Source organism: Acinonyx jubatus, chromosome E4, assembly GCF_027475565.1.
Source record: "Acinonyx jubatus isolate Ajub_Pintada_27869175 chromosome E4, VMU_Ajub_asm_v1.0, whole genome shotgun sequence".
NCBI classification, from domain to species: Eukaryota; Metazoa; Chordata; class Mammalia; order Carnivora; family Felidae; genus Acinonyx; species Acinonyx jubatus.
The window spans coordinates 45,396,151-45,423,016 of record NC_069395.1 but is presented as its reverse complement, the minus strand read 5'-3'; the positions used below and the strand labels follow the sequence as shown (position 1 = coordinate 45,423,016).

At 34.3% G+C, this 26,866-nt stretch overlaps 1 protein-coding gene across 7 annotated transcripts in view; it reads right to left on the bottom strand.

The window, feature by feature from the left end:
• The window catches only part of SWT1 (SWT1 RNA endoribonuclease homolog), a 103,637-nt gene that overhangs the window by 56,427 nt on the left and 20,344 nt on the right, over window positions 1-26,866 (bottom strand). For 6 of the 7 annotated variants that reach the window (XR_008293215.1, XR_003425531.2, XR_003425529.2 and 3 more), the window contains 8 exons: window positions 23,511-23,570; window positions 22,152-22,281; window positions 21,097-21,198; window positions 20,309-20,497; window positions 14,509-14,602; window positions 7,034-7,179; window positions 5,409-5,572; window positions 4,044-4,182 (listed from right to left, as the gene is read on the bottom strand). Coding sequence is in view for 4 of the 7 variants with exons in the window: in XM_027074350.2 (XP_026930151.1) it covers window positions 4,044-4,182; window positions 5,409-5,572; window positions 7,034-7,179; window positions 14,509-14,602; window positions 20,309-20,497; window positions 21,097-21,198; window positions 22,152-22,281; window positions 23,511-23,570 (1,024 nt within the window). In the remaining 3 variants the exon portion in view is untranslated. The remainder of the gene's footprint in view (window positions 1-4,043; window positions 4,183-5,408; window positions 5,573-7,033; window positions 7,180-14,508; window positions 14,603-20,308; window positions 20,498-21,096; window positions 21,199-22,151; window positions 22,282-23,510; window positions 23,571-26,866) is intronic. The other variant, XM_027074348.2, reaches the window with a different exon arrangement.

Here is a 26,866-nt window from a genome sequence, read left to right as displayed (position 1 = left end):
TCACATTTTCGGGGTAAGCAGGTAAGTTACATGCAGTCCCTCTCATAACCAACTCAGTTAATCACATAGAGATTTAACTTCAAATTCCATTACATCAAATGTAATACTAGATTTATTGAAAATAACATTTTCTCTCTTCGCTCAACACAACTTTAGCAAAAATATAAATAATCTGAGTAACAGCTGTGGGCAAGATAAGCCAGCAGTATTTTTTCCTTATAAATTAGCAAAGTGAGTTAATCTACAAGAAATAATTTAAAGGTATAACAATTTTCTCTCAACTAAAATTACTTACATTAAGTTCTCAGAGGTGGTGACAATAATTTCAAAGATTTTAAAGGTTATGAGCAATGAAGTTAAGCAAATTTCCAACATCATCAAAGCCCAGAACTGAAAAATTCTTTCCATTATTAGGGTAGAGTGCCATATATAATATATATGTGCCATATATTATATATACACACACACACACACACACACATATATATAAAATATACATGTGCCATATATTTTATATATATGTGTATATATATATATACATACACACACACACACACACACACACACACACACACACACACACATATACATACACATACTTTTCAAAGGCATTTAAAATAACCATGCTACGACGTATTTGTTTTGTTTCCTTTTAAGGTTCTCAGTTTCAGAGAAACTTGGGAGACCAGCATAGTTTATATTCTGAAACACCAGCATGGTTTTTCACTGGTACAATGAGTTTAAAAAAGTAAATAGTTCCTCTGTATCACTTATATAAGTATTTGCTTAGAGTGGTGCTTGGGTGGCTCAGTCAGTTAAGTATCTGACTCTTGATTTCGGCTCAGGTCATGATCTCATGGTTCACGGGGCTGAGCCCTGTGTGGGGCTCCTTGTTGACAGCGTGGAGCCTGCTTGGGATTCTCTCTTCCCGTCCCTCTCTGCCTCTCTTTTACTCACACGCATGTGTGCTCATTCACTCTCTCTCTAAATAAATAGGCAAACACACATTTAAGGGGTGCCTGGGCGGCTCAGTTGGTTAAGTGTCCAACTTTGGCCCAGGTCATGTTCGAGCAGTTCCTGACTTTAAGCCCCGGTGTCAGGCTCTATGCTGACAGCTCAGAACCTGGAGCCTTCTTCAGATTCTGTGTCTCCCTCTCTTTCTGCCTCTCCCCCACTCGCACCCCGTCTCTCTCTCTCTCAAAAATAAACATTAAAAAATACTTTTAATAAAAAAATAAACATTTAAATAAAAATAAATTAATTAATATAAAAAACAAAAGCAAAAACAAGTATTTTCTTGGAAATTACTGAAAAATCAAATAAAAATCAAAAGTAGATTTAATTAATTAATTATACAATATTCAGAAGTTCTAATCTAATGTGATGGCTATAGCGAGGCTTCTGGCTTCCCCTTTATCAAATAAAACAAACAAGTATATTTCCTTACAAAACACTTAGTTATTTTTAAAGTCAATGACTAGTTTAAATTCCTGTGGGAAAAGACAGATAAGAAATGCTACACAAAGGACAGAATGTAGATTTGATGCACCTAGTAAATCTCCTGAGGAAAAGAAACTGGGCACAGTTTCTTTCAAAGGTGCTTCTCCAAGTCAGTCAATGTTCAGTTAGGCTTGTAGCCTTGAATTAATCATTTGATTTCTGTCTCACAAAAAGTCTTTACTAAGATAATGTGCTGAAGGGAAATAACAATGATAAATTCAGTACCTAGACACAACATAAAAAGAAATCTACATGGTTGAAATACTTTAATGCTTATGTAAGGTCAATAATCATTTTGACTAAAGTTAATATGGATAACAAAATCAGGAAATGCTACTAGTCATATTCCACACAATTTTCTATGAATTGATTTAAGGATACATTCTTTGGGATTACTGAAGTTAAACACAATCATAATTTAACAGCTGAGTATACTATTAAAAGACAGTAAACAAAATCATAAACTGTGACTTTTCTTAAAATTATTTTAGAGCAGAAGGCACTTTTATAATTCTATTATATATTCTTCACAAGTCAGTACACATTAGGCATTAGATTCTTCTAGACCAAGGATCAATAAATTATGCACACAATGATTCCAAAAAAGACTTTTTAGCAAAAGGAACAGCCATCATCTCTTCATTCTCTCCTATTACCTACTGCCTCTAAGCTGTGTGCAAAAGACAAACACTGCCCACCCCTGGAAAAAGAGAAAAATGGCAACTAAATATGCCATTCTTTAAAGTAAATCTTATTCAATTTCATACATGAATTATGGGCTTTCTCTTTTGATAGAACTAAATTATGCTTCTACTTAAGATATGAAAGACATTTCTATATGTTTTATAAAAACTGGTTTAAAGGCATGTCCAAGGAGTCATTCCCTGTCTTATAAAAACTGGTTTAAAGGCATGCCCAGGGAGTCATTCCCTGTCTCTTCTCTTATATAATAATACCACCTATAAATATCTTCTATAGTTAAAGAATTATCTTTAAATTATCTTTAAATTTTTAAAATGTCTTTTAAAAATCGGTAACTTTTAGGGGGGCCTGGCTGGCTCAGTCAGTTAAGCATCTGTCTCTTGATTTCGGCTCAGGTAGTGATCTCAGGGTCATGATCTCAGGATTCGTGAGTTCAAGCCCCACATCAGGCTTTGTGCTGACAGCGTGGAGCCTGCTTGGGATTCATTCTCTCTCTCTCTCTCTCTCTCTCTCTCTCTCTCTCTCTCTCTCTCTCTGCGCCCCTCCCATGCTCTCTCTCTCAAAATAAAGATTTTTAAAAACTTGGTAACTTTTAAAAGTCATAAGGCATTGGACCAGGTACTTTAAATCCCCTGAAGTAATTTCCAAAGATATAAGACATTTCCCAAAAGGTTACACTTCAAGGGAAAGATAGCCATGGTATACCTCCCACAGAATATATTTGTTTGTGTTTTGTTTTAGCTTCCAGGAGGATTAGTGTTAAATCAAGTTTTATATTAATTGTTTGCATATGTTTTATGATGAAATTATCTTATTCTTCACTACCTGGCTCTTGTGCCTTTAAACTTAGCTTAAATCCTCAAGTACTCAGGTTGTTATTTAATAGTCCTCTATATTCACAGTTATTTTTCAAAAGCAGACAGGATATAACCAATACAGGGAAATAATAAACAGAACAGATCATGTTAGAGGAGTTAAAAAAAAGTCCAGAACAAACTGAACATCCCAATAATTGTTACACATATTTTGTTTTTTAAAGGTACAGCAAGAAAAATCCAGTAGTTTGACTTTGGACAAATCACTTACCTCTTAGGGATAGTTTACCTGATTACAAAACATGGGCTCTTGTAACATTTGATCAGTGCTTTTCCCATCTTTTTTTTCTTAGCAGAGAAACATTTTCTTCAAAACCTACATGGATTCTCCATATATAAACTGATAAAAGAAAACTGCATGGCTAAAGCTGGGGTTGAGGGCTAAAGGCCCGCCAACTTTCCAGGCTCCCAGTTAGCCTTTCCATCTCCAATCTGTGGCAGCTCCAGAGGCATTTCAAGAAGGTTCTGTGCAACATGGCTTAAAAATCACCAACTAAGTTGTTGACTCTAGTGTCTTCTGGTTCTAGAACTCACTATATACCAAAGACAAACACTTTCTATTTCCTAAACCATATATTTTAGATACATACTTTGATATACTATTTCTAAAATTAGTACATGAAATGGGGTCAAAGTTTGTGTGTTAAACACAGTGAGAAATGAAAAAAAAGTCTAAATTCTATTTTCATACCTGAATAAAATACGGTTTTAAAAGTTTTCAAACATTATAAAAAACTAAATATTCACTATATCCAGGAATATCAATGGTGGTGATACCATTAATGGTCATGAGCTCTATGAACTTCATTCATTCAGCTTCCACAAACTCCCTTTAGTAATTAGAAGTGTAAATGGTTAAAAAATAATTGACCAATTTCTTATTAACTCATCTTCACATTCCATGGAAAATATCTGCTAGTCTGACTTTAACACAACATTGCTAAAGACAAAATAAAAAATTCATACCTTTACAGAGATTTTCATATAGGCTCTCAATGGTTAAAAGCACGTTCTTCTCCATAACTAATCCAAATACAGCCAACCAATGTTTTCTAAAGCACTGTAATAAATGAATTAGAGTCCATGGTGGTTTCAAGTACAGCATCTAAAAAAGTATTTAGAAAAAATTACTACCTACTAATTTATTTATTATTCCTATTATTAAAAAGTACTTAGGAATTACTTAAAAATATCTATATATATTTCTGGGAAAAATATAGTTAGTTGAATTCTTTTTAAACTAAGAGATATTCTATTAGAAGCCAATTGTGATCTTAAAATTCTAATTCCACTGCAAATTGTTTTTGTAAAATTCAGATTAGTATTAATCCTTATAGTTTCAGAAACTGTGCAAAACGAAAGCACTGTTTTAATCAGAAGAAGCATAGTTTTAATCAGGAAAGATACTCAATTTACTTTCCAACATAGTCAATTCTAGGAGGAAATCAATCTAATTATTTCACATAGCTGTGGGAAAATCTATACAGAAAAAAGACGTCAGCTAGCACTAACACTTGCTACACTCTTGCAAAGGCATGTTTATAAAGGAGATTCATCATTTAGCACTATAAGATGTCAGCACATCCTTTTTTGAATTATTCATATGCAATGACTTTCCTAGACTCTATTACAAAATATCCAATTTAAGTCAACCCTCCTAGAATCTTTTGATCATTCCTCATCATCTTGGCTCAAGACTTGATCATATAATCAAGCAGCAAAAACATCATATTGACAAGTTATTAGAATCTACAACTGAGGGGGACTGTTCCTCCTAGTTATACATATGAACAGCAAACAAACATTAACTAAACTAAAAGGGCCACTATTGCCAAATGTGGTGTTTTACTATCTGCAGAAAAGATGTGAATCTAGAAAATACAAAATATCTTGTTGATATGATATTTATACTTTGATATACTTTGATTATTTATATGACATAAGCCAAAATACACACCTCTTTTTCTGAATACACATTGCAATGGGGATTCCCTATACTAAACATTTTAACTCAAATAAACTAAATATGAGAGAAGTGTTTCTGAATTCAATTTAAGCTCCATGGGGGCAATGTGTTTGACACCAGTAGATACATAATAAATACCTGCTCATTGAAAAAAAATTAAATGACAAAATATAGTTCTTAATCTATAGGAAATGTCCACCATTTAGTTTTCAAGAAGTTATTTAGAAACTATATGAAAAAATATAATGGGATATAAATTATCACAATGAAGCTTACACATATACATGTCCTATTTCTTAAGATAAGGTCATAAATCTTTAGCAACGAAAAAGAAATTTGTCAACTAAGAGAGTTGAAATAATCACCTCCATCCAGAGGTTTCCAAAAGCAATTTTCATTTCTGTTTCTAGTATTGAAGATAAAGCTGTTCCAAGAGACTTTTCAAGATCAGATATGATGCTTTCAAGTAGAATGGGTAGTCTGGAATGTACAGATTCTCCCTTATAGCTCTCTTCTAATGGTGTCACTTCTTTAAAACAAAGAGTCACACACAGGCTTTATTTAAGACACTCACAGTAAATATTTTATTGTTTTAAAATTAGCATTTGGCCATAAATAATAAGCATTTTATGTACATAAATTTAGTACCTAAATTACACAGAAACCAAATCAATACTCAACTTTTCAAACAGTATTTAGAAACATGTATCTATAATTATTTTAGATATAAACATATCACATTAGCAAATGCTTTATCTTTTTGACAAAAGGCAACTAAATATATTTACTAAAATAGGAATTTAAGAAATGTGTGATATTTTAACCACAATTCAATTGTATTTTCAAAAAAGGAAAAATTAAAAGAATGCTTTGCATCTATTTATAATAGAAAATGAAGAATTATGGATCAAAGTGTGCTTTCGTCCAAAAATAGTATATTCTTCCCATTGCAGCTCACATCAGTAAATTGTTTTGAAAGGACGAGAATCTCTGGTTTAACTACCTTTATGCCCTCCCCTTTTAAAGTAAGTTTTTATTATTTTAATTGGCATCATTTCATTAACATTATTAATTTGATGCCTGAAGGCAGCTGCAATTTCTTTATGGCAAAACTCAAAACATTAAGTGGCTTATCTCTACAAATACTAAGGACTTAAAGTGGTAGTAATACGAAGGGCAAACTGAAAGCATATTACCCCTGAGAAAGCAGAAACCAAAATATCCTGTTACTTCTTCTAAATGTCATTTTGAATATTATGACAAAAGAAATTTTAGTACCAAAGGGGTCAAATAAGTAGCATGTATATATGTCAATTTTTATACAATTACATATAAAAAGTCCATATGATATTAAAGATTTCAATAATTATTTTCCCCACAGGGGAAAAGGTAGAATGTATTTTTAAATTATGTCAGATTTAATACAACATTCCATCAAATATCAAGCTACAGAACAGATTATTCTGGTAAAAAAAAAAGATAAAACAATGGTACTGCCATTAATTTCTTAAGTATTAGTTTAAAATTAAAAATTAAAGTATTATTAGAATCTTTCAAGTTTCTCTTATTACTAAGTTTTTATTGCATTGATAGAAGGTTATGAAGAGGAAGCTAACATTAAAAAGACACCAAAAATTTCTCCTACCTCAAATGAATATTTTCTATAGTTACTATTAATTTAAAAGATACACTCCACAAGGCACAAAATAGTATATATACGGTGATTATAAACATGTAAAAATGCATTAAGTGTATGGACAAAAATTCAAATTAATTTGTAAAAGTGTACATAGAAGACAATAATGTTAACTGTTTTCTTCTGGATTACCATTATGATTTTCATTTATTTCTACCATATACAAGCTGGAAAGTATTTCAAACAATGTTATTTTAAATGTACAAGATGGAAATTTACTATTAATTCCAATTGTTATCAATGTCAGTACATAAAAGAAGATATAGTTCAAATTAGTTGCAGTAAGAATACTACCTGCTTTCGATTGTTGTTTAGATAAACAAGGTTGATGACATACATCTGTGTTCGGAGATAAGTTTAATAAATCTGCACTCAATTCTTCTTTACTGAGTGACTTCACACCACTTATTAGGCCTTTGTTTCTTAAATTTCTATCATCCCTAAGGTTGGGGTTAGGAGGAAAGAATTTTTTTTATAAGATAAATCATATGGTAACTCAAAACACATGGGATTTAATCAAAGGTTGGAGATTCTCAACATGTATATTAACAAAGGATAACATTTTTTTTTTAAACAGAGAAGATAAAGGAATTAACATACAGTAGAATAGCTTTTGAGAATAATTACTACACATTGAATGTTTCCCTGGTACCAGGCACTGTTGTAAGTACTATATATCTCTATAGATAGCTATATGTCTATAGATAGATATACATATACATATATGTTCGCAACCCATTTAATTCTCACAATAAACCTCTTATGTAGCAGTGGTACTATTTGTATCCCCCTTCCACAGATGAGGATCTGAAGTGCAAAGAGGTTAAGTAATTTGCCCAAAATTGTACCTGGTAAGCGGCAGCCAGATTTGAACACAGGAATATCATCATCCAAAAAGAAATAAACAAAGAGCCATGGTAAAAGAAATAATTTCCACATGGCAGGCAATTACAAATTTACTCAGAGTGAGCATAAGACAAATGGTGAGATTTGCTATTTGCTGAAAAAATAAAGTATGATTAGAGCATAGTGCATGAGAACAGTTTATGTGGCTAAGGCAAGGGCATTAATAAATAGAAAGACATTTAAGGGTTTCAGTGGGTAAGTGACATAATCAGATCTGTGTTTATTAAATTGCTATTCTGGAATCCAACAGGCTTCCAGCTTTTGTTAATGGCACAGTAGCTTGGTCAGATTAATCTTTCCACAGCTGAAAATCAGAAGATTTGGACAAAAAAAGAAAAAAAAAGCTATCTGAAGGCACTAGGGATCAGAAAAATGAGGGCAGAAGCTGGAGAGAAGTCTATCTTCATCATAGAGGTTCTACAAGGTTCTACCTTTTTGCCCGAGGTCATTCTCTAATTCATCAATGGCTTACAACAGAAGCCTCAGCCACAGTAACTTGAAATGTCAGAGACCATGTTCAGGGCTGGCCAGAGCAGATAGAGAGTTAAGTGAGGAGCTGAAGAAGGGAGGAAACCACAGAGCAAGTGAACCTTAAAATCTGTATATAAATTCTGCCCAGAAAAAAATAACATGCAGCCAAGAGACAAAGCAATCAATAGAACCAGACTTACATATGGCACCGATGTTGAAGCTATCTGATAGGGAATTTTAAATAATTTTGATTTATTTGTTAAATGCTCTAATGGAAAAGGTAAATAGCATGCAAAATCAGGCAATTTCAGGACAGATGAAAATCATGAAAATTAAATGAAAGCAACTAAATGCTAGCAATAACACACACACACACACACACACACACACACACACACACAGTCACAGAAATAAAGAATGCTTTCAACAGGTTCCTCAGTATACTTGACACAGGCAAGGAAAACATTACAAACTTGAAGACAGGTCAAAAGAAATGACCCAAACTGAAATACAAAGACAGTACAAGTTTAAAAAAAAAAAAAAAATCCAGAAGCTGTGGAACAATATCAAGCAGTCTAACATATGTGCCTATATTAGTTATTTATTGCTGTATACAAGTTATCCCAAAACTCAGCAGCTTAAAATAAACATTTATTTTCTCACACAGTTCCTAAGAATCAGAAATCTGGGAACAGCTTGACTGGTCGGTTCTGGTTCAGAGTCTCTTACAAGGTTGTAATATGCTATTGCCTAAGGTTGCAGCCATCTCAAGGTTTAATTGGCACTCATTCGCGTGGCTATTGGCAGGCCTTAGTCCATCACTGGCTCTTGGCTGGAGGCTTCAGTTTCTCACCATGTGGGCCTCTTCCACAGGGCTGTTTATGGCATGACAGCTTGCTTCCACAAAGCAAGTGATTTGAGAGTGGAGAAAGGAAGAGGGTGCCCGAGGAGGAAGTCCCAGTCTTTTATAATCTAATCACAGAAGGAACATGCTATCACTTCTGATGCATGCTGTCTGTCACACAGACAGCCAACCCTGGTACAATGCAGGAGGGGACTATACAAGGGCGTTCATACTAAGAAGCAGGGATCACAGGGGTCACTGGCTACCACAGTATAATTCTATAATATGAGGAGGAAAGAGGGAATGGGCAGAAAAAATATTTGAAGAAATAATGGCTGAGAATTATCTAAAACTGAAGACAGATATGAAACCAGAGATCAAAGCAGCTCAGAAAATATCAAGCAGGATAAATCCTTCTCTACTCAGCCCCCCAACCCACCACACATATACAAACAGAGACATATCTGCTAAAAACTGCTAAAATAAACTGCTAAAAAAGCAAAGGACAAAGAAAAGTCCTTGAAAGCAGAGAGCAAAAAAAAAACACATTACATATAGAGGAACAAAGATAACATTTACATCAGACTTCTCATCAGAAACCATACAAACTAGAAGAAAATGGAGTCACCTCTTTAAAATACTGGAAGGAAAAAAAAAAAAGTCAACCCAGAATTGTATATCCAGCAAAAATATCTTTCAAAAATAAATTAAGAGGGGTGCCTGGGTGGCTCAGTTGGTTGACCATCCAACTCTTGATTTCAGTTGGGGTCATGATTTCATGGTTTGTAGGTTCAAGCCCTGTGTTGGGCTCTGAGCTAACAGTGCGGAGCCTGCTTGGGGTTCTCTGTCTCCCTCTCTTTCTGCTCCTTCCCAACTCTCTGTCTTAAAAATAAACATAAAAAAATAAACAAAAATAAATGAAGAAATAAAGAAATTATGAGATAAACAAAACAAAAAGTTCGGTGCCAGTAGGCATGCATATGTCAAAGAAATTCATTTAGGCAAAAGGAATATGACACCAGACAGAAACCTGAATCTATATAAATAATGAAGAGGCAAAAAATGGAATGCAAGATTAAAATACGCACTTTTTCTCTGCTTTAAGTGGTAAATGATGGAAGCAAACATAGTAACAAAAATATTATGTGTTTATCATTTCTGTAAAAGTAAATATTACAATGATAGTACAAAAAATGGGAGAAACTGGAAACATCCTATTATAAGATCTTTACACGGAACGTGAAGCAATATAATATTTTCTGAAGGTAGATTTTGATCAAGTAAGATATAAACTTTAGATGCTAGGGCAACCATTAAAACGTTTTTTCGAAACGGTATAAATAAATCAATAATGGAGATAAAATGGCACCATAAAAAATACACAACTCAAGAAAAGAAAGAAAAAGAAAAAAGAACAGATGAAACAAATAGAAAATAATTAGCAAAAAGGTAGATTTTGATCTAATTAAAAATGAATGGTATAAACTTATCAATTCAAAGAAATTCTCAGAATGGACAAAGAATAAAGTACTGACCATATACTACCCACAAAATACTTACTTTAATATAAAAACACAGATTAAAAGTAAATGGATAGGAAAAGATATACAATATAAATACTAACGAAAACAAAACTGGAATGCTAGTATTAATACTAAACAAAGGAGACTTCAGGAACAGAGAGACATTACACAACGAGAAAGGGTCAATTCTCCAAGAAGACAATCCTAAACAATCCTAAATGTGTATGCATCTTACTACAAAGCTTCATAATACATGAAGCAAAACAAATAAAACAGAAAGGAGAATTAAACAAACCCATAATTATAGTTGGAGATTTCAACACTCCTCTCTCAATAATCACAGAATAATCAATCAGTAAGGTTATAGAAAACCTGAACAATACTACCAACCAACTTGACCTAACTGAAATTTATAGAATACTCCACCCACAAGAGGATACAAATTCTTTTTAAGTGCACATAAAACATTCACCAAGGTAGACCATATTCTTGGCAATAAAACTAACAAATTTAAAAGAACAGAAACCATATAAATTAATGTTCTCAAGCCAAAGTGGAATTAAAGTACAAATTAATAACAAGAAGATTAAAAAATGTGCAAATATTTGGAATTAAACAGCAATCATCTAATTGTCAAAGGTAAGTTCAATTGAATTGAATGAAAAAAATAGAACATCAACATTTGTGGGATACAGCTAAAGCAGTGCTTACAGGGAAATTTATAGGAGTCTCAAATAAATGATCTCAGCTTCCACCTTAAGAAACTAGAAAAAGAGGGGTGCCCAAGTGGTTCAGTTGGTTAAGCATCTAACTTCGGCTCAGGTCATGATCTCATAGTCCTTGAGTTCCAGCCGTGTGTCAGGTTTTGTGCCGACAGCTCAGAGCCTGGAGCCTGCTTCAAATTCTGTGTCTTCCTCTCTCTCTGCCCCTCCCCTGCTCGTGCTCTGTTTCTCTCTCAAAAATAAAATAAAAACATAAAAGAATAAAAAGAAAAAGAAACTAGAAAAAGAGCACAAAGGGGCAGGGCATAAAAGTATTTTCTGGGGTGACAGAAGTTTTCTATCTATCAAGAGGCGATAGATAGAAATGTGTGGGCTACACCAGTGTATCCGTTGTGAAGATTGTATAGTTAAGATTTATGCATTCCAAAATGGCACATTTTCCCTCAAAACACAAAAAATCTGTATAAAACCACTCATGGGGGGACAGGGAGTGAATGGAGATATAGATAATAAAAGAATGGAACAATTTTGAAAATTGTAGCTGCATACTTAAGAGTTTATTAACTCTTCTTCACTTTAAGTATTTTGAAATTCTCCATAATGCAACTGTTTTTAAAATTAAAAAATTTTAAATACATTACTTTTGAAGAATAAATGAAAGAGAGCAAGTATGGAGGTGCACAGCACAATCAGTCTTAGAGTCAAAAAGGCAGTGGAAAAATAACCTGGTTGACACAGGTTGGCAAGGAAGATAAAGAAAAGATCACACAGGACCCCTTACTTGACTGGATATAAATTATGACCGAGAGGCAAGTATCAAAAATGACTCCTAGGTTTCTGGCTTTAGCAAATGGGTGGAAGATGGCACTTTAAAAATTTTTTAAATGCTTATTTATTTATTTTGAGAGAGAGGGAGACAGAAAATCCCAAGAAGGCTCTGCGCTATCAGCAGAGCAGAGCCTGATGCAGGACTCGAGCCAAAAACCATGAGATCATGACCCGAGCCAAAATCAAGAGTTGGATGCTTAACCAACTGAGGCACTCAGATGCCCTGGTTTTGTTTGTTCTTTAAAGTAGGCTTCACATCCAGTGCGGAGCCCCACGCAGGACCTGAACTCATGACCTTAAGATCAAGACCTGAGCTGAGATCAAGAATCAGATACTTAGCTGACTGAGCCACTCAGAAGCCCCAACGGTGGCACTTTTTATCCAGATGGATAGTAGTTTAGAAGGAGAGACCAAGAGTTAATTTCTAGAGATGGCAGGTCCCAAATGTTTACGAGACATCCAAGTAAAGACAGCAAATAAGAATGAATATACTAGTCTAGAATTTAGAAGAAAGAAATGGATAGAGATATGAACTAGGTATTGCTGGCCCATACTCAGGGTTGCAAATGTAAAATAATGTACTTAAAATAAGGTATAGTAGAGCTAGGGTTCTCCTAGCTCTATCATTATCAATATTTTCATCATTACCATTATCTATTTAAGTAAAACAAATTTATCCTCACAGTAAGTAGGTGAGACTTACTCAGTAGGCATGATTACAGCCCTTTAAAGGAAAAAATAAAAATGAAAAAACAGGCTCACCTGGAACATGATAGTGCTAGAATTAAAAGTACAGTCTGACTACAAACTTTCGTTTCACTAAGAAATGTTACCTCTGTTAATCCCAAAACACTGACTACAGAAATAACGGAGAATTGTTAAAGTCTCACCAATTTAAGTTTCATTCTAAGTTGAACTAAAAAAACAATTACATAACAATCATTCCTCAAATTTAGCTTAGCTCATTTCAAAATGATTAACATATTATCTATTTCAACCTTCCACAAACTCCATGATATATTATGCCCTAGATAAAAAATAATTTTAAATATGCTAGACATAAATCTCTAGTATTTCCTCTAATCCTGAAAAGAATAACATCATCTTTGAAGACAGCTAAAATGGGAATTTTTTTTTTACATTTTAAAGAAATTTTAATTCCATTACAGTTAACATGTAATGTTTTATTACTTTAGGTGTATTGAACAGTGAGGGAACAGTTACATATATTTAAAAATTTTTTTTAATATTTATTTTTGAAGGAGAGAGAGAGAGAGAGCATGAGCAGAGAGGGGCAGAGAGAGAGGGAGACACAGAAGCCAAAGCAGACTTCAGGCTCCAAGCTGTCAGCATGGAGCCTGACATGAGGCTCGAACCCATGAGGCATGAGGTCATGACCTGAACCAAAGTGAGACACTTAACTGACTGAGCCACCCAGGCGCCCCGAAAAGTTACATATATTTAAAATGATAACTGACCAAGCCCCCTTACAAGAAAAACCTTAGGTCTATTCATTTCTCTCATCACTGCATTTCATAGTGAATTTAGGCATGATTGAGAAAGAGTAAAAGCTCCATTTTTCAGTGAAAAAAAATTCAGACTAAAACTGCAGTTCAAAATTGCCCTTCTCAGTTCCTTCAGAGCCTTTTTTCATACACAGTGAATACAAATTTGTTTAACATTATGTTAGTTTTACCTTAGAAATAAGTTATGAATAGAGGAAAGAAAGGAGGAGAAAGGGAGGAGGAGGAGGAGGAGGAAGAGGAAATTCCTACTGAGATCATTTTATGATTAGCATCCCCCCTGTATTTTACATGTGAGGTAACTAACTAAGCAACTTGCCCAGGTCACAAAGCTGGTAAGTGGGAGATCTGGCATTCCAGCCCTCACTCTGTTAACAGGCACCAGGGGCATAACTGCAACATAAACTGCCTCTTCCCCACAAATTAATTAATTAATTAACCTTTTTGCCTCATGACCACAAATTTGTCAGAATTTTATTTCTGAACTATTTTATTGGAAGATAAAATTGGCTGCCCCCAGCTTTTACAAAAGGTTTCTGAATGTCTTATAAATAAAACCAAAATGAGACTTTATAAGATTCAAATCTCATTCTTCTATAGCTTACACGTTATGAGGATGTGAAATAAAATTGAGTATGTTTACTAGCAGATTTAGAAAATAATGTATGTTCTCCATCTTTAGCATGGTGGGTACATTATGACTTTAAAAATTTTCTTTGGTATGGGGCGCCTGGATGGCTCAGTCGGTTGAGCATCTGACTTCAGCTCAGGTCATGATCTCATGGGTCCTGAGATGAAGCCCCACCTTGGGTTCTGTGCTCACAGCGTGGAGCCTGCTTGGGATTCTCTCTCTCTCTCTGCCCCTCTCCTGCTCATGCTCTCTCCCTCTCAAAAATAAACATCTTTTTAAGATTAAAAAATTAAAAAAGAGTAAAATGACCATGAAACTCACGTGCACAGAATAACAACAGAAGAAGGGAATAATTCCTGGTACTGAAGACAGCATTTTAATACTCGATCATCATTGTTCTCATCACTCAGCCCATCTGCAAATTTAGCAAAAGCAACAGTCAATAAGCACACCAAAAATCTAAGCAGCCCAGGCCATATTTACAAATCAAAAACATCTAAAAGAAATAAAACTTCATAAATAAAAAGAGAAAAATACAACACGGCAAAACAATGCCTTAAAAATTCTGGATCTAGAATTCAGGTAGCATATAATCGCATATTTAGTAAAGTATGTAGTTTACTACTAAAATGGAATAGGATATGCCTATTAATAAATGCAAAGGAAAGAAAAGTGGTCAGTGAGTTAAATGCCATACTAGAAACCTAAAGAAAGACATGAATTCCAGTCTCTCAGTTCAGTCACGTAGAGATCATAAGTAAGTTAGATGATTATATCATTCTTGAAATTATCTCCACTTAACAAAAAGGTCTGTAAAATAATAAACAACTGTTCTACCAGCAATGGAACCATTTTCATGTGTCTGCTTTTCCTTAATCTCTAAGCAATTAACATTCAGAGATGTATAGGAAAAGGTAATACGGGCCCCAGGCAGAAAACACAAAAAGTAATTTCTACCAAGCGTCAGTGGCTGACAGAGTGTCTACTGGCATTCTGCAAGCCCTAAAGCATGATGTAAAGTCTGGGTTTTGAGAAAATAATGTAATGTGTAGAAACAGGACCAAAGACAGTGTTCTTCCTAGGTCCTTATACTGCCTGCCTCAAAACTCCCTACGGTGCTTCTTAAGATTTCAGGGTCACATCCTTTGGCGCCTAGACACAAACACCAATTCAACCCCTTGGCAAGTCTCTTACACACTAAAATTCAATGCATAGTAGACAATGAGCTCCAACTTTGTTCCCAGACTATACCCTTTTTACCTAACCTCAACGTTTAGCCTACATTACTTACTCTTCTAAAAGTTCAAATTAGAAAACTCATTCATTCAAGTAATACATTTTATATAAGGCTGAATTTGTACCCAGACCCCTGCACTAAGTAACTGGATATACAAACTCCTGAGGAGTTGACAATCTCATAGTGAAATCTAGACCGAACTGAAATGATTGCAGAGCATAAGCCTGAGGGAGATGTGATTCAGTCCTTTTATCAGAGAACCAGTGAGCCAGCAGACATATATTACAGCAGCCTATTTTCCTTCTTTTAGTCCAGAGTAAATACCACAATAAGGCAAAATGGGCAGCAAAAAACAAAAACAAAAACAAAACAAAAAACATTAGCTTGCAACAACCGAATTCAGCAGAAGAAAGGAGGTTAAAGGTTACAGTATACTGCTCTAAAGGTATCAAAGTTCAAGATTACCTGTTCCCTCACTTTTTCTAGAATATGTGGGGCTTGAAAACACACCTAAAATTGCAAGAATATTCATGAAATATTTATTCAACAAATATTTTTGAGCACCTGCTCAGGTGCTGTTCAAAACTGAACAAAATGAAAACTCTGGAAACAGACCAATGTGGGTTTGAATCCCTGCTTTCCCACTTACTAGGTATGTAATCTTGGGCAAACCGCTTACTCAGGAAAATGTAATAAAATTAATATGAAGCAGTTGGCCCAATAAATGGCAATAACAAGTGCTTTTTAAGTAATATAAACTTATTACCTAAAATGCAGCTTAAATGGCACAACAGCAATGACCTCTACTCTTAACATCAAAAACCCCACAAAATTATGTATAAATTATGGTTAATATAATTTTTAATATTTAATAGAATTTAAGCTTCTCAACAGCAGGCTTTGTCTATGTCATTCACTGATGCAGCCCCAGAACAGTGTCTGTACAGATATTTGGCAAATAAATGAATCAACAAAAAGATCATAAAAGAAAATATAAAAGTGATGGAAAAATGTCAGGTGTGGGAGTGGCAGATTATTTTGCCCTTATTATAAAAATAAGGATTATAGAAGATCTGGCAAATACAGAAAATATGAAGAATTAAAAATAACTCATAATTCCATCAGCTAAAATATATCCAATATTCATCATCTGTAAGTATACATAATAATCTATATAAATCTAACAAATTTGGGATGATACTTTTTATTCTTTTAAATCCTATCTTGTTATTAACATTTTTGAAATATAGTAATATTCTCTCACATAGCTATAGTATTGTATGTAACTTCTCTAATTGTTAGGCAGTAAGGTTGTTTCAATTTTTTTGCTGTATAAATAATGTTGTCATGAATATTATATAAATCATTGTAAGCATCTGATTATCTGTTTGCAATACATTTCTAGAAAGAGAATTTTATCTTTAGGCTTCTCGATAACACTGATAAATTGCTCTCCTGAAAAGTTACTAATTCATATTCCCAAAGCACTGAAGCACTGATTAAAATGCAAAAGAATAGCTTTCTAAACTTAGAAGCAATAAAAAGAAATAAGGAAAGAAAAAGTGAAAGATATAAATTAAAAATGTCCATACATAAGATATTAACAACATTAAAAATGGCAAACAGGAAAATATTTGCAGTGAACAAGGAGCAGACTAGTTGTACTTCTTCTTTTGTGAATTATCTATTATTCTTTGTCCATTTTGGAAAAAGGGATTTTTTTTTTTTGTTTTGGTCAAGCTGTATAAGCTTTCCATTTAACAAGGACACAAGAGAATTACGCCTATTCTAGGCCATAAACCATCAAGTACTTTAATATATGAACTCAACAAATCTTAACAATCATTTTTTGAGCTGGGGGTTATTTTTCCCTACTTCATTTCCTTAGTTTCCTCAACTTTAACTTTCTCCAGGTCAGGTTAATCAGATTTCAAATCCTATTCTCTTCTCACCATACTGAACACTATATAAAATAAACACAATTTTGAAAAGGGTTAAAAAATGCATTGTTATCACACTCAATGATTATATAAAAGGAATATAATACATACAAATTAGCAATTATTAGAGTTGGTTGCAAACGTGCTTAACATTTGTAAAGTGTAATAAAAGATCAACTTGTTCTTGCCTTTTTCCAAACAAGCACTTTAATTTTACTCAATAATCCTGAATTTTTTTATAAGAATATTAGTTCATCATTAGAATATAAAATGTAATTTTACTATGATAAAAAAGCCTAAAGATATTTCTAATGGATATCATAAAATCATTATCAACAGAATAAACTTATTAAGTACACTGTACTTTATACAAAGAATGTTTTTAATGATCAGTCTGAAGGAAACAGTGATATGGAGAAACACATTAAGTTCTTTATGTGACATAAATACCTGACATAGATAATTACACAAATAACCTAATTTTATATCTACAACCTTATAACTAAAAGTAATTTCAGCAATTTGATAAAACTAAGATAGAATAATACCATTCAAATATTAAAGGGAAATAGGGATTTCAAGGAAGACACCCAGAAATTTAAACAACACAGAAGTTTGAGACCACTACTATAATTTATCCTCCTTAATCATCAAAAACAGCACAGAGTGAATAAGTTAAATTATCAAAAAGCACATGAAAATGGAAAAGTCAAAAGAATCATTCTAAGCATCTATAAATAACAAATGTGGCCAAAATATCTATTCAAAGTGAACTCTAAAATAATTTTCAAAGCAAATCTGTTGAAGAAATAGATATGCTATATAGGATAAGTTCTTAACCTCTCTAGGTCTCAATTTCCTCATCTCTAAAATAGGGCTAATAAGAGTATCTTCTACAAGTACTACATGGTTTGAATGATATCAGCTGTTAAAGCACCTGGAAAAGGGCCTGGAGAATAATGGCCATATAAATGTTGTCTATTATTATCATCCTTATCCATGCTGTTATATAACAAAATATAATTTATATCAACAAACCAAAAAATTTTAAATAAAAGATTAAGAGTAAATAAAGTTCCCATCTCTTTTTAAGGTTTGGGCTTTCACTGACATGATGGTTTGGATGAGGGGTTACGTTTGTTAATCGTGTGGTTGTTTAAAAATAAAAGTATTGTCGGTTAGCAACACATACCACAGTATTTATGGGTAAAAATGATACGATATGATAAATCTGAGATCTGCTTCAAATTCCTGCAGCAGTTCTTGCAAAATGCTGATAATTACTGAAAATGAGTGACAGGTACATAGGGATTCATACGTTATTCTACCTCTGCATTTGAAATTTTTCATAATGAAAAGTTCAAAAAAAAGACCATCTAAGATGTTTGGTTTAATATGAATGTTCAAACATTTTGGTCTTAACTCTAATAAGTGATATGTGTGGTTTCCCTTTGAAAGCTCTTAAACATACCACATGAAGCTCAAAATACACAAAGATTGTATATGGAATATATATACTAAGAGCTAATAAACATTTGTAAATGGAATGAATGAGTGAATGAATGGGGGAGACCTTTTCTCTCCAAAGATTGGACTAACAACTCTTAACAGGGCTAATACCGTAATTAGATTCATCATAGGATGAATTCTTTCATATCTTATGGTGTATGTGAATATAGCAGAAAACATATATCCACGATATTTTTTTTTAATTTTTTTTTTAACATTTATTTATTTTTGAGACAGAGAGAGACAGAGCATGAACGGGGGAGGGGCAGAGAGAGGGAGACACAGAATTGGAAGCAGGCTCCAGGCTCTGAGCCATCAGCCCAGAGCCCGACGCGGGGCTCGAACTCACGGACCGCGAGATGGTGACCTGAGCCGAAGTCGGACGCTCAACCGACTGAGCCACCCAGGCACCCCTACCCACGATATTTAAAATAGAGTGAATGTACATAATATATACATAATTATGAATTAAGAAGAAACAAAGTTTTAAAGAATGAAATAAATTTTCTAAATATATGTATAAACTCTGCAGAGACAACAGTGTTGTTTTACACACAGATTTTTTCCACAAAGTTATGTATATAAAACATAAAGAATATACTTAGGTCCTAAGACTAGAGTGATTTAAAAATGACTTAAAAGAAAATCTAGAGACCTTTATTATACAAACACCCCCTTATCACAGATTCTGACAAACCAGAGGAAAACAATGCCTCTCCCTGCATCATACTAACTGCATACAGTGACAGATTCGAAACCTAGATCACTTACTGGCTTCATCACTCAACAATGATATTCACACACACACAAAAAGATCCAAAGTATTGTAATAGAGAAAACTATACATACAGAATTGTACAGTCACTGTGAAATACAGACATAGCCTAAGAAGCAGAAAAATCAAAATCAAAACCTCTGAACCAAACCTAACCAAATATCCCAAACCATCACTACACCTGGCCACTCCATATTCCAATGATTATAAATTATTTTTTAAGATTTTTTTTTGTTGCTGTTGTTTTTATCAGGCATCTGGGTGGCTCAGTTAGTTAAGCATTTGACTTCGGCTCAGGTCATGATCTCATGGTTTGTGAGTTTAAACCCTGCTTCGGGCTCTGCACTGGCGGTGCAGAGCCTGCTTAGGATTCTCTCTTCTCCCTATCTCTCTGCCTCTTCCCCACACCCTCCCTTCTTCTTCTCTCTCAAAATAAATAAATAAATTTTAGAAGAAATAATAAAGTTTTTTTTTTTTTTTTAAGTAATCCTTCCACCGAACCTATGACCCTGAGATCAAAAGTCACTTGCTCCACCGACTGAGCCAACCAGGTGCCTAATTATAAATTTTTCTTTTACATTTTGCACCACTTCCCTCCAATCATGAGTCAGCACCCAAATAAACCTTAATCAGAAAACATCCTGAGAGAACCATACTTACAAACTTTTTGAGATGCGAGTTGTATTGATTGACCCCATAGCTTTTTATCTTGATTTTTGAGACTGTCATTGATAAAATGAACTGCAGGTATAGCTTTGTGCTGGGCGTGTTTTAGTAGTTTTCCTGCCTTCATACGATCTAGCTCTTGTACAACCACCCAGGGAATTATTAACACAAGTCTATCAAAGCCTGAAAAATAAAAAAAGATTTCTTAGAAGTCAACAAATGTATTTGGTTACTAAATTGAATTGTTTTAGGAGAATTGGAAGTTTTGAAGTAAGGAATTCACAGTCTAAATGAAGAGATAACACGGGGCACTTAGGTGGCTCAGTCAGTTAAGTGTCTGACTTCAGCTCAGGTCATGATCTCATGGTTCAGTTTGTGAGTTTGAGCTGTCGGCACAGAGCCCCTTGGGATCCTCTGTCCCCCTCTCTTGCTGCCCCTCCCACGCACTAGCTCTCTCTCTCAAAAATAAATAAACATGAAAAAAAATTTTTTAATGAAGAGATAACACATAAAAAATGGAAATTAAAAACAGATACAAGAATCAAATAATTGTACAAAAATAAATACTATTGGAGATCAAAGAAGAGTAAGTTTAGATTGTTAGGTTAACCTCTCAAGGCTCTTTTTTTAATTTATGCTGATTATTAACATACATATATTAATATATATACTTCATAGCATATCCAGGTGGAAACGTGTTTGTGAAAAAAAAAAAACCCACATCATTGTTGATATAAAATATCAACTCAAGTAAGAAAATCAGAATCACGTTTTATAAGTACCTGGGATTTCTGTGGTCTTCAAAATTCTAACAAATTTGAGATGATTCATCAGAATATTTGTGTCAATAACAATTAGAAGCTTTTTATCTGAAGCACTTTTTGCTAGAGAAAAAGAGTAAAGTAAGGATTTCATGGCACTTGATAAAAGACTTGTATAATAACTAAAATTTGGTATCATAGAACTTTGATGGTATTCTTAAGACAAGGCAATCCTTTAGACAACAAAAACAAAACTGTTTAATCCTTAAAGGGACAGTAATCAATGTTTAATTATCTACTAGTAAAACATCATGAATTGTTTCTGAGTGGACTTTAAATCATGAACTAATTTGCCCTGGCAGTTAACTATGCTCCCAAGCCCCGTTCTGCATCACTAGCAGCTGTGCACTTATAATTTATAAGCTAATTTTAATATACGGTGAGTGAAATGTAGTTGAAAAGAAAAACGTGAAAGTGAAAGAAAACAGACAACACCAGCATTGTTATTTCACAGGGCCATTGTGAGGATCAGACAATTTAATGCACAGGAAAACACTTAGCAAACTGAAAAGTGCAATGTGACTGTGATGTAGCAATACTATTTTTATAAACACAACTCAAACCAGTATGCTAATAGATTTTGGATAATATCTATCATTATCTTCTCCCAGTGGTAAAATTGATCAAAACTTTACTACATAAATAAAAAAACCATGAGTATAATACCTTTGAGCAATTTGCATTATTTCTGATCAGTGCTTTACATAAGCTGACATTGTCAAAAGTTAGGATTAAGACCAAGACTAAAAGACAACTCTGATCATTGATAGCACAATAATAGATAACTGTGATTACTGATGCTTGGCAAAAATATGGCCAACTGCCCAATAATGTGATGATAAACAAATATTTGACCAGATTCCTATAGCTAGAAGAAATATATCATACTTCTTTATTTCAAATGAGCACACCTTAACATCTTTCATCTAAATATTATAAAAATTGAATGTTCACACATTAGGTTCCTAAGAAAGTACAGGAGATCATAAACATCATCATCTACATATAGGATATACCAGGAGAGGAATGTACATCATCGTCCACCAAGTCAATCTCCATGCTCGTTAACTCCCCGGAAGATAAAACCACAGGTAAATCCACACTTTTCCCCACACGTACAGCATGGAGCTCTTCCACTATCTGCATCTAAATAGCAAAAGACCCACAGTAAAATATTTTGAATTATCTCCTCTGCAGATTAAAAAGGCTGGAAAGCTATTAATTCTAATTAATTCACCGAAGATGAAATGGTTTGTGGGAAAAAAATTACAAAAATACGGAGGCCGCAAGATGAAAGAATACAGATTTATAAACAAAATACAGGGTTTTAAAACTAGCTCTTCTCTTACTACTTCTGTAACCTTAGGCAAGCAAAGTATTTAACTTGGGTCTCCATTTGTTCACCTATGAAATAGGAATGTTAAATATCTATTTCCTGGTAGTAGTTTTGTGAGGACTGAAATAATGTGAAGTTCCCTGCACAAAACCTACTCCCTAGTAGCCCTTCAAAATAAGTTCATCCTCATCCCATGTTTTCACTTCAGCGTACTCTGGGAGCCAAATATGTTTACATCTGGATGATGAACCTCTTCTTGCGATTTCTAAGACTGTTTATGAACCATCAAAAACTGAAATCTAGACTTTAAGACCCTTCTCACTTCAGGGAAGTAACTCCCTGATATATTTTGATGTGAAGGACTGTAAATATAATCTAGTTTTAGAGAAAGGGTGAGAAATCTTTCTTCTCTCAAGGAACACCGACCCACAAGACAGAAAAATACAACTGACCATCACAAATAAGAAGTAATCAATATGGTTGTAAAGTCTTCTTCAAATAGGAAACTGCAACAAAGTGTTCCACGAATTTAATTTTAATATAGGACCAAGAAACATAAAATTCTATGCAATAATTTCATGAGAGTCAATCAGGAGATTCCAGCTGGGAAATGAAGCCAACAGGTTAAAAAAAAAAATGCAGGCACTCTCATTTTCAATAATATTTTCATCTTATTGCTGATTAGAAAAATGAAGCCAACAAGTTAATATCACACTGCAGTTTGGCAAGCCTAGGTATAAGCATGCAAATGTGTGATAACATTAAATGAGAATTCATATAACTTGTGGACACAGGCTCCATGCTCTTTATTCAAACCAGTTTAGAGCTTATTAAAAACAAAGACATAAAGGTGATCAAGTAAATTAAGTATTTTTCCAGCTAGTTTTTCATGACTTCACAAACTTACATATTAGGTAGAGATATCACTGTTATTTTCATATTATCAAGGTTTTCATAGCCATTTTTTTAATCTATAAATATAGGAACTGTTTGACTTAATTTCATTAAAATATTCAAAGTAAATAAGTATATCAGTAACCTCTTGATCTGTATCTTGAATACTTTCAAGGGACACTGAAGAACATGGAGCTTCAAAACTCTGAAATGAAAAGTAATTTCATTAGTTAAAGATGAAGTATATACCTAGGGTAGGGTTTGTAACGTTGGCACTATTTACATGTGGCATCAGATAATTCTTTGTTTTAGGGGTTATTATGTGCATTATGCTGTTTAACAGTATCCCTTGCCTCTACCCACTAGATACCAGCAGCACCTCACCCTCCCAATCTTGACAATCAAATATGTCTCTATCTACTTAACAGCCAAATGCCCCCCCTAAGAGGCAAATTGTCCCTAGATAGAAACTTCCCCTAAAATAAAAAAGCCTCATTCTGTTAAGTCAGTGAAACAAGGGGCACCTGGATGGCTCAGTCAGTTGAGTGTCTGACTTCAGCTCAGGTCATCATCTTGTAGTCTTGAGTTCGAGCCCCACATCGGGCTCTGTGCTGACAGCTCAGAGCCTGGAGCCTGCTTTGGATTCTGTGTCTCCCTCTCTCTCTGCCCCTCCCCCACTCACACTCTGTCTCTGTCTCTCAAAAATAAATAAATGTTAAAAAAAATTTTTTTTAGAAGAAAGGTTAAGTCAATGAAACAAGATAGAAATTGTTTAACGCTTACTCCTTCACCTAAAAATACTTGTATTATAAGAGTAGAACTACATGCCACCCTGAGAAACAGAAAGAACCATGACCAAGGTAAACAAGCTGGCCTTCAATGGTGGGAAATTTTCACCCAGGAGTAGCTGACCCACTTGTAAGAGTGACATGACAGGGGCATCTGGCTGGCTCAGTCGGTGGAGCATGTGCCTCTTAATCTCGGCGTTGTGGATTTAAGCCTCACATTGGGTGTAGAGATTACTTAACATCTTCTTAAAAAAATAAAAATAAAAGTAACATGACAAACAAAGGGAACCTAAAGATTATGATATGGCTGAAGGAGAAAAGCTGAAAAATGCATAGTTGTCTCATACATGGGTAGAGCACCAGAGGTCTGTGTTTTAATTTTTGTCTTTCAACAGAAGTAAAAAATCTCTCCAATTTTCCACTGGCACTTTTGCTAAGCAGATGAGATTTACCTGACCCTATGTACAGGTAATAGGGAATTCAGCAAAAGCCACTGCTAAATTAAATCATCTTCTAAGAATTCTGCAAAATAGCACCAAATTCACATGTATTTTACAGGCAGCTATATATGGTATAAATTACATATTCCCTTTAAACAAGTATATCATAGGTTGCTTTACTGGGAATTCAGCTTTCATCCTAAATTCCCAACGCCAGTCTTCACATGCTATACCACCATATACATCACACACATAGGCTCATTATAGCTTTACTGTGTCATGACTCTGGATTTTACAATCTCTTCTCCAATTGACTTTAAATCTCACCAGATCCTTAAGTTTCTCTTCCATTAGGAAGTGCCAAACAAGCCAGAGAATATTATCAGAATTTCCTACAACCCCTGATATTTAAAGTCCTGTTGTTCATTTACATAGGTCACTACTACCCTTCACTCTCTTTGACCACAGGCCACTTCCAGTGACTTTAATAAATTTTCTATCACTTCTCCAAACCAAAAAGTTCAGGTCAATTGTTCCTGAAGACTTCTCCCTATTAAAAAAAGAAAGTCTCAGTGGGCATTTGTTTGCCTCCTCCTACCACACTTTATTAAATGAACTGGGATACAGCCTTCCCTGGGGATGACAAAAAGGAGTATCAATAATGAGAGTAACGATGGCTTTATCTACTGGAGTGATTCTAAACTGAAAACCAGATTATACTGCTTCCCTGGTTATATTTCAGTGGCTCTCTACACCATCTAAGGCACACAAGATAAAACAGAACAAATCTTTCCCATGGGATACAAAGTAGTCCATTGCCTGACCCTGGCTTCCTCTCCTACTCCCTCTCCTATATGCAGATTTTCTACACATCTCAACTCTAGTCATACTGAACAACTTAAGTCCCCATGTATGCTCTGCCATGGGACAATCTCATGACTTGCTACCATTACCATGCTGGCCCTCCACCCTGGGAGAACTCTTATTTCTTGCTCTACACACCCTTCACACCAAGCTCAAGAATCTCCACTCTGTCAGCCCTTCCTTAACTCACCCCCAAATTTATACTAACACCAGCCCAATTCTTAGGGCTCTAATGTTTATTTCACTGTATTGCAACTGTATTTGTCTACTAATCTGCCTCCTTGGGGAATTCTTGAGGGTAAAGATCATCTTATTCATCTCTAAATCCCTAGAAACTAGAAGTGTACCTGATACATAATAGGCAGCTTTAATTAATGTTTGATAAACTGTTGAATTGCTACCTCATAGACCTGTAGGAGGAGGATGCTATTTATAAAAGTGGCCTATAAAAAAATAAAAATAAAAGTGCGCTATGAACTATAAATCTCTGGACCATTAGTTTTCAATGGTGAGGGGAGGGTGCAAATGAAGGGGTGTCTATCAAAGGGCTATAAAATATAAGAAACAAAAGAAGGTATTTTCTCTTTGGAAAGCATAATGGGATTACTAAATAACAGGATTACCAAGACCAGAAAATAATAATTATTTCCTTGTGAAGTACACTCATTATTTTAGGAAGATAATGATCTATTAAAGAATTTGTGAGAAAAACAACAAACATAATGTTAGGAAGATTAACTACTGTCAATAATATGCTAAGGAGAATATACTAAGATAAGAACAATATTTACTTGCTGCTCCTGTGTTTAAAGGACTTTAAGTCAGATTAGATTGCTATCAAAGGAACAGTTTATAAGGAGTTTTAATGCCAAGAACTGGAAAGTAATCATGCAAAAACTGCTTCTCCTACAACTTAATTAATATTCATGCTAAGTACCTCTTTTGATTTATGTGGTAATTCTATTTAGAGACAAAAAGAGACTGTAAGGTGTATTGCGGGGCTTTCTCGTACTGTTCCTTACATGCACAGTACAGGGGGAACATCAAGCAATGACACCAAAGTGTTCACTGAACATCTTGCAACTTCAAATTCCTTTCTCACATTTTCTCTAGAGAACTGGTTGTAACCCAAGAAAACTGGAGCTTTCTTTTAAGAAAGCAATAAAAAGAACAAACTCAACTGTTTTCTTCTTTGGACTCTTTCAGTTTCACTGAACGAAAAGTACTCTCTCCAGCTCTTCCAGCCTCCCTAGTTATAATCCCTCTGTGTCTCCTAGGAAATATCTTATAGTCTTCGTTCCTAAAAGCAGGTAGGCTCAACTACCCCTGTTTATAAGCAGTCTCTAAACATCAGACTGTCGGAAGTTGTGAAATTCCAAAGTTCTTAAGTTCTCTTAAAGGTAAATAAT